This window comes from Nymphaea colorata, chromosome 10, assembly GCF_008831285.2.
Source record: "Nymphaea colorata isolate Beijing-Zhang1983 chromosome 10, ASM883128v2, whole genome shotgun sequence".
Classification (NCBI taxonomy): Eukaryota; Viridiplantae; Streptophyta; class Magnoliopsida; order Nymphaeales; family Nymphaeaceae; genus Nymphaea; species Nymphaea colorata.
Genome location: NC_045147.1, coordinates 16,377,840 through 16,386,678, shown reverse-complemented (window position 1 = coordinate 16,386,678; position 8,839 = coordinate 16,377,840). Strand labels below are relative to the sequence as shown.

At 48.2% G+C, this 8,839-nt stretch overlaps 1 protein-coding gene across 1 annotated transcript; it reads right to left on the bottom strand.

The window, feature by feature from the left end:
- Positions 1 to 3,510: 3,510 nt before the first annotated feature.
- LOC116261958 (brassinosteroid LRR receptor kinase BRL2) lies at positions 3,511 to 7,284 on the bottom strand. The gene has a single exon (XM_031640920.2). The coding sequence runs from the start codon at positions 7,250 to 7,252 to the stop codon at positions 3,746 to 3,748; it is 3,507 nt and encodes a 1,168-aa protein (XP_031496780.2). The 5' UTR covers positions 7,253 to 7,284; the 3' UTR covers positions 3,511 to 3,745.
- Positions 7,285 to 8,839: the final 1,555 nt, after the last annotated feature.

Sequence of the window (8,839 nt, the reverse complement as noted above, 5' to 3'; positions counted from 1 at the left end):
CTGACAGAGGCATGACTAGGATCCTGGAAAGTTTCTATTTTTGCCGTGTTGCTGGCTTCCTCCTTCATGTGGCTTTGTACCTTTACTGGAGTACAGAAATTAAGATCAGAATTAGGTTATAGAGCCCTCAAATTACTTGGATATATAGAAACCGTGAATTTCAAATTTCATTCAAACAAAAGCAGGGATTGCATAAAATAAATAAATTATATTGGGCTTGCACATTTTGCACGTATAGATTAGCTCGAAAGTTGCTATTTATACGTTATGAGTTTGAGTTTACTTTCAAGAGCACATTATGAAGAAACTTGAGAAGGGGTTGACAATTTGGGAGGAGCGCAACAATAAGGCACCTCCTCATCGCCGGATTCTGTGGTGCCCCTTGGTGTAGGGTGATATTCATTTTGCTATTCAACTACGGCACTGTCTTTCATTTACTGTTGTGTGACTCTGACTCCATCTATCCACTCTCTCTCTCTCTTTTGTCTCTCTCTCTACAACCCCAAGAAATGCCTCTAGCGGGTTGTGAGAGTGAATGGTTTTCTTAGAAAATGTACCAAGGTCAACAAGCAGCAGACACATTATTGATTATCCCACGCAAGCTAGTGAAGGATGTCTAAATTTTCTTTATTACTAGTATTATATTTCCTCCGCTATATAGACAGCCCAACAGAGATGTACATCAGGTATTGGACTCTTACCTTCGCCAACTCTAATGTTTGAAGTCCGAATTAACACTTAGCCAGGTGGATGGAGCTCTTATTTGGTAGAAAGTAGGTTGAAGTTAAACATCCTTTGCCTTTTTAATTGCCCCTGGATCGTCTCTAGTCAATTCAAGTTTGCAAACAAATCTCAAGGATATAAGTGACATCAAGAAATTGACATGTAAATTTTATGAGTTTTCCTATACTGGAAGAGGGTGGCTTCAAACAAAACATCCGGCAAATAAGAATGATGTTGAGGACCAAATTGATAAATGTGCATGACCCACCCTGCAGATCAAGACAGCAATTCAGCATTGCGTGTCTCAAGTCTCGATTGGACCTCTCAATTGGTTCTGCATGCAAGAATTTAGACGACCATAACACAGGAGACCCTCAAAACTTTTAGAAAGCAATGCACCCTTATCCAGTTGACTGATTAGAGCAGTATCCCCTGTTCTACATTCATTCACACTAAATACCACCAAGATAGACTTACCTCTGTCAAGTTCCGATGCAAGTCTGTCGGGAGGATAGGGTTCTCAACCTTTTATTGACTAGAAATGTGTTGAACAAAAGTTACATGAAAACCACAAATCTATGCCACTGCACCTGTCAAACAAAAAAAACAGGGCCATACATAAACCAGATCACGCCATGAACGCTTAGAGACAAAAGGTTAGCTGAAAAAGCATCTACAACTCCTTAGATTGGAACAAAATCCTATCAACAATCTGAACAGGGGAGTAGTCATTAGCCATAACGATCTTGGAAAACTAGGACGCGGTTGAGAGCATAGTCCCTGCCTTTTAGGCCTGTAATTTTAAGGATATTTTTGCAAATTTAATTGTTGGAGAAGACGCCCGTTCTCGCAGAAGAATTGTCCACCTTTTGTATGGCATCAGCAATAATTCGCATCTCAGGTAGAATCTGATCCTCAGTGTTGCAGAAAACCTCCACCTGGCCGACTTCTGTATCTCCCCAACTATGATGGCACCTATTCTATGGTGTTTCTCAATTTTGAAGGCAAAAGAAAAAAAAGACGGAGATAAGTTGCCATCAGAAGGAAAATAGCAGCGATAATTAAGCCATAATTCCATTTCTGTGCTGTGCTCTTTCCAATCAATCGCTAAGATTACTTCGATGCAGGAAAACCATACTGAATTTGTGAATTGTTGAACGTAGTAGGAATAATTTTGATGTAACGCCGCCTTTCTTAGGGACCATATCTTCCCAGAAGACAGTGGGAGAGATTATTCTCTAACTTTTAGTCAACCAGCCCGCCCTTCTTGAAGGAAGACGAATGCCATTTCTTAAACTCTTAGTCAAATATGGGACTCCCCTCCCATGGAATTTTATGGAGACCATGCGCCACATATTTACAGTGAACTTGCCAAGCACAGCAGACAATGAAAGGGGCGACGTCTTCCACTGTCTCTTCAGAGCCTTTGAGGCATACTTCAATCAACGCTTACACTTTCCATTCCGTGGAAGAAGCAGCACATGATGGACCAACGGAAATGTTCCTTCATAGCTTCCAGAGAAGATTGGGGAATAACTAATCGATATTTTCACCCGTATTGAAGACTTCCAGGTCTTCCATACAAGTGCTGTCTTGTAACAGATGCCCTTCAACGATGTGCGCCCAAAAGCGATGGGGTGTTGGTCTCTAGTTCAATCGATTGTTCTTATCTTCCATATGAGTCGGGCTTCTGATATCTCCCATTGCTTCAGCTTCCATGTTGCCCCAATCAGGCAGAGGCTCCACGACTGGGATGGGATTAGAGAAACGGCCTCCCATTAGAGAAAACGAAGGCTGAGATTTACGAAGAGAAGGTTGGGCCGCCAGAGAACCGGCGGCCATGATGGCTGATGTTCACCAAGGCCCAAACGAGAGGAAACCTTATCAGAGTTTCCTAGAAAGAGGTATCGAAAACTCCCTCGCCTTTGTTCCAAGTCTGTCGAGTTCACTTTATCGTGCATGAACGAACAGAAAACGTGAACAATACGATGAGTATTCAGCTAATAGCATGATTACTTATTATATCATGGGCAAGACTGCCAATGTTATTGGGTTTAATCCATTGATATCAGGATTTCTGCAATTTACGTTCCAATATCTTTCTGTTGCCAATCTGAATTTATCAAGCACGAAAGACCCTACCCACTTGGTAGTTGGGAGGATCGTGCTCCATGCTCGCTGCACCCGAGGAGAAAAATTCCCTGCTCCACCATCACTGCGACATTCTTTTGCTGATCTGCTATTGACATTAACAATGTTGAATCTGCTATAACAGCTGTACTGCTGCTACTATTTGTATCGGCTCGCTAACACACCCTGCTGTGGCAAAACCATTCTTGACGTGAGTCATGGGCAAGCTAGTTTAAAATGCCCTTCAAACTGCCATTTTAATCCTTGGTGGAAGCTGCTTGGTTTCCAAATTCAAGTATTGACATCAAAACTTTTCCACAATAAAATTTCAACAATCAAAGATTTTGGAATGTCTTGAAATTCAAACAATGAAAACTCTTTCAACAGAACTTGCATGATTCCGGTGCTGTCCCTGCGCAACATCGTATTCTGAAAATGCAACAGCAGGTCGCGCATGGCTGATCATCTTAAAACCGTTGCTTAGAGTGGAGGGTTTATAAGCCATATGACTGTCCAGGGAAATGATTTGAACTGTGATTAGCTAACTACAAGAAAAATCGCATTCTTAGTTCAGCTTGGCACAGGATCCAGAACGTTGACATCCTTACTGTAATAAAAAAACGTGGGGAAGCGACTGAAAGGACACATTGTAACCACATCAAACTACTACAAGAATTTATTGGAAAATCCAATGCCGAATTATCACCACCGAGCAACGTGCTTCCATTTACCTATCATATGCATCTTTATTTTACAAAGCACTTGTAAGATCAAGACGAAAAAAGAACGAGGTGCACTATGATTTCCATCTTCACATTTTACTCCATTACATAACAGGAAAAAGAATGTAATTTGCATCTAACAAAGGGCCAGAGGGAGAGAATCTTTGGTCTTAGGCTTCTTCATTGGCATCAAGGGAAAGCTCCCTCAGCATGGCGACGACGTCCAACATGTTAGGCCTCCTGGAGGGAAAGTCTTCCACACACTTCAGACTTATGTCTAGAAACTGCAGCAGCTCCTCCTTGTAGCCTTCCCCCTTAGACTCCATGGCTACCACCAACTCCGGATCCATCACCTCCATCTCCCTCCCCTCCCCCCTCATCCCCTTCACCCAACCTACCAGGTTGGAGTCCCCGAACTCCTCCTTATCCGTAGGCCTCCTCCCCGTCACGATCTCCAGCATCACCACCCCGAACGAGTAGACATCACCCTTCGCCGTGCACCGGAAGCTCTGGTAGTACTCCGGGGGCACGTACCCCGGAGTTCCGGCCAGCGTGCTGACGCTCAGGTGCGTGTCGAGCGCGCTTATCAGCCGCGCCATGCCGAAGTCCGACACCCTCGCCTCCATTCCGGTCCCGAGCAGCACGTTGCTGGACTTCATGTCCCGGTGGATTATGTGGGGAATGCAGTTGTGGTGCAGGAAAGCGAGACCCTTCGCGGCGCCCTTCGCCACCTTCTTCCTCGTGGCCCAGGTGAGCAGCTGCTGCTTCTTGGAGTCGTCGACGTCTTCGTTCCCCCCGTCGTAGCTGCCGTGGATCATGTCTTCTAGGCTGCCGAATTCCATGTATTCGTACACGAGGAGCCGCTCCTCGCCAACCTTGCAGTAGCCCAACAGGGGCACGAGGTTCTGGTGCTTGATCTTGCCCAGCGTCTCCATCTCTGCCATGAACTCTCGGTCCCCCTGGCAGCTCAGCCTGATGAGCTTCTTGATGGCGACGCGCGAGCCGTCCTTGAGGGTGGCGCGGAACACCTCCCCGAACCCGCCGGTGCCGATGAGGCTGCCGGCCGAGAAGCCGTTGGTGGCCTCGACAAGCTGCGAGAAGGTGAGCTTCCTCAGGGGGCGCTGGAAGGTGGCGACGTTGATGCTCAGCGGCTCCTTCTCCTTCCCCAACTTCCACGTCGTCGGGTACGACGCCTGCAGGCTGCTGAGGATCGCCGCATTGTCACGCTCTGCCTGCCTGAAGCGAACAGCTATGGCCCACACAATCAGCACGCACACAAAGGCCAGCGACACCAGGATGCCCAGCACCATGCTGTTGGCCCACGGTCCTGCGGAAGCACGCCGGGTCGCGACGGAGCTGCTGGCCGGACTCGGTTGGGAGCCCGTCTCCTCTGCCTGGCACGGCGGCAGCGGCACGCCGCACAGGCCTCGGTTATTGGCGTACTGCGACGCAGGGAGAGTGGTCAGCTGGCCGCGAGCCGGGATCGGACCGGTGAGCGCGTTGTTCGACAGGTCGATCACCACCAGGAAGGTCAAGTTCGAGAACGACTCCGGAATCCGTCCCTCCAGCCGGTTGTGCGACGCGTCGAAGGCGCCGAGGTTGTAGAGGTTGCCGAGCGACTCCGGGATCTCGCCGCTGAGTTTGTTATGTGAGAGGTCGAGGACCTGCAGCACCGCCATTTGCCCGAATTCTGGCGGAATCCGGCCATGGAGGTCGTTATAGGAAAGGTCCAGGTACACCAATGTTCGGTAGCGGGTCCAGCCGCTGAGTGCTGCGCCGGAATACAACCGCGTGAAGTCGCACGTCTTGAGCGTCGGCACTTGGAGCAGTCGCTCTGGTCGGATGCCCGCGAACTCCAGCAGCCCTCCGACGCCCTTGCAGGAATTACCGACGTTGCGGACGAACGCGAGCGTGTTGCCGGAGAGGATGCCGCTAAGCGTCTCGTCCCCTGGTTGCCGGCCAAGGTATGTGGGAATGTCGCCAGAGAGGTGATTGCTATTAAGATCCAACCAGACCAAGCTGCTGCAGTTCCCAAGCTCGGTCGGTATGCTGCCGGATAGACTGTTGTTCCCTAGCTGGAGCACAGCCAAACGCCGAAGCCGGCCGAATTCAGGCGGCACCGTTCCGGAAATTCGGTTGCTGGTAAGTGAGATCCACTCGAGGTTGGTGCAGTCGAAGAGCTCGACCGGAAGCCCACCCGTGAGGAAGTTGTTGTTGAGAACAAGGTTCTTCAGGTTCCGGCAGCCTCCGATCTCCGGCGGTATCGGTCCCACCAGGCCATTGAACCACGCCATCAGTTGCTCGAGGTCGCTAAGCAGCCCGATTTCCGCGGGAATCCCCCCGGTGAGGTAGTTGATGCTCAGATCGATGGTCTTGAGCCTCCTGCACAACGACAAATTTGGCGGAATCCCTCCCGTCAGGAGGTTGTCCGGCGCCCGAAAATCCTCCAGAGCGGACCCCTCCGTACACAGGTCGGGCGGGACGTCGCCGGAGAGCTTGTTGGAGCTGAAGTCGAGGAGCCTGAGGGTTTCGGGAATCAGGTTGGGCAAGGGGCCCGTGATGAAATTATTGCTCGCAACGAGGGTCTCCAGGGAATTTAAATTCTCCAGGAGGGCGCTCGGGAAATTTCCGGACAGGTTGCAGTTGGAGACGTCGACGTCGCGGAGGGAGACGCAGTTGGCGAGGGAGTCAGGGAGGGAACCGGAGACGTTGGCGTTGAAGGCGAGGCGAAGCTCGAGGAGGGACGCGCAAGAACGGCCGAGCTCGGGAGGGACGGCGCCGGAGAGACCGTTCCGGGAGAGGTCCAGCCTTTCCAGAGCCGTCAGATTGCCAACCCAGGCGGGTATCTCTCCCCCCAAGCGGTTGGATGACAAGTTGAACGTCCTCAGACTGCCGCAGCCCGACAGCGAGGACGGGATGGACCCCGCTAGGCTGTTCCTGGAGAGGTCGAACACCAAGAGATCGTAGCAGGAGCCGATCGACAGGGACTTCAAATCGCCGGAAATATTATTCACCGACAAATCTAGGAACTGGAGGGAGCCCCCGAAAAGAGTTCCGGAGAGGACGCCGGAGAGATTGTTGTGAGAGAGGTTCAGGGCAACGAGATTCGGGTGGTCAGGGACGAACTCGTCGGAGACGGAGCCGTAGACGCCGTTGAAGGAGAGGTCGAGGAGCTGGAGGGAAGGGGGGAGGTGGCGGAGGGAGGAGGAGGCATTGAACGAGAGGGAGTTGAGGGAGAGGTTGAGGGTGGAGAGGGCGGTGAGGGTGGAGAGAGAGTGCAAGGAGGGCTCGCCGGCGAGGGTGGCGCCGCTGAGGTCCAGGCCGGTGACCCTGCCGAGGGTGCAGGACACGCCTCGCCAGCGGCATGGGTCTCCGCGGCCGATGCGCCAGCCGGAGAGACTGGCGTTGGGGTCCTGCTTGATGGAGCTCTTGAAGAGGAGGAGCGACTCCGCGTCGGTTCTGGTGCTGGGGAAGGCTGCCCTCTTCGACTCTAAGGTCGATGATGATGAAATGAGAGACGCCAAGGCCAGAAGCCAGAGGAGAACCATTTCAAAGTAAAGCTTCTTGGAGAAACGAGCCATTGTCACGGAGAGGTGGTGAGATGAGTAGACTGGAAAAGTGAACGTGGAAGTGAAGGATGACAGAGAAGAGAAGAGATGCCCTTTATCGATGAACATGAGAGGGAAGAAAAGGTGGCAGCCGGATAAAGGAAAAAGTGGAAGCATGCCCTCTCGTGCTAGCGCTTGTTCATGGCCGATGGCCGTGTGTGTGTGTGTGTGTGTGTGAGAGAGAGAGAGAGACAGAGACTTACTCGTAAGTATTTATCTTTATGTCTTAGATCTTGCAAATACACTCTCATAGGCGTTTGAATTTTCAAGCATATAAAATCGTACCTAGAGATTCAAATTAACACATTCTAAGTGGATTATCAACTATGATTTATAGAAATCCTCTTCATATTGGTAGAACATAGAAGGGAAAAGCTTAAAAACATTGTTTTCTGAGCCGTGACTACATGGTTCTATGTTCAAATATACTTTTAGAAGATCTCTTCTTTTAGAGAAGAAAGAATTACATGATAGCAGAAAAGCACGCTTTACTCTAAGCCAAAGGCCTATGGCCAATGTGGTTGAGTCAGCTATTAGACAAGGAACTATTTGCTTTCATCCCTGTTAATAGCTGGTAGGCATGCACAAAAGAACTAGCATTAAAAGGCTAAGGCGAAAGATAGCCATGATTTGGACAAGCAATTTGGTGATTCGTCGACGTTCTTCTAAGATTTGCTATAATTAGTATTCCAATAAGATATCTCTCTCTCTTTATATATATATATATATATATATATATATATATATATATATATATATATATATATATATATATATATATATATATATATGTGTGTGTGTGTGTGTGTGTGCGCGCGCCTATGACATCTCAAATGACATGATGAGTTCTTATCGCTTTGTTACGCCATGGAGGGGAATGAGTGGAAAATGGACCCCGTGCTTCTCAAAAGGTCGATAGAAGAGTGTGAAAAGGGAAGGACCGTGTGGTTTTGGCAGTCAAAAATAAGGCAAAGGAGAGGCAATCGATATGATGTTAGAAGCAAAAAAAAATTGTTGCTAGCTTTGGAGTTATCATATTCAACAAAATTCTTTGACAGCACTTTATTAGACGAGCCGCGAGCGATTTGTGGTCGAAAAGTGGGTCTGCTTTGGAATATCTGCTATTTATTAATGCTTTTATGGGCTCGAAAAAAAATTTAACTCATGGTTGTCTTGGGTGCTCTTTTCGATCGCTCTTGTCAATAGTCTCCTATGAGAAGATCAAGTGCCCGCGTTTCATGAATAATTTCGAAAGATGAGCCCAGTATTTGTATATTTTCAAATGCCGCCACAGTTTTAAAATATTCGTAGCAGTTAAATTGATGTCAATTTCTTTATGAAATGTGAACTGTTATATTGCAAATTAATGCGATATATTTGGGGTATTCCTAAGTATAATGTCGTTGCCGGATACATTCCCATTTTATAAATTGAAGGTCTTAAATGTGTTCTTTATGTTATATTTACTTAAAATATGTAGTGAAGTAAGTAACTTTGACATTTACACTATATTTTAACCCTTATATATTGCGCTGATTGAGGTGAGACAGGGATGTTGGAAACTGGGCATTGATCAAATTAATGTCATTAAGTCCAATTCACTAGTTAAGCTTAAAACAGATAAAAAAGAAGGAAGGATTTCCCTAACGATTATGT

Excerpts from the sequence above, each read along its gene's own strand:
- LOC116261958 (XM_031640920.2), bottom strand. The coding sequence starts at position 7,252 with ATGTTCATCGATAAAGGGCATCTCTTCTCTTCTCTGTCATCCTTCACT.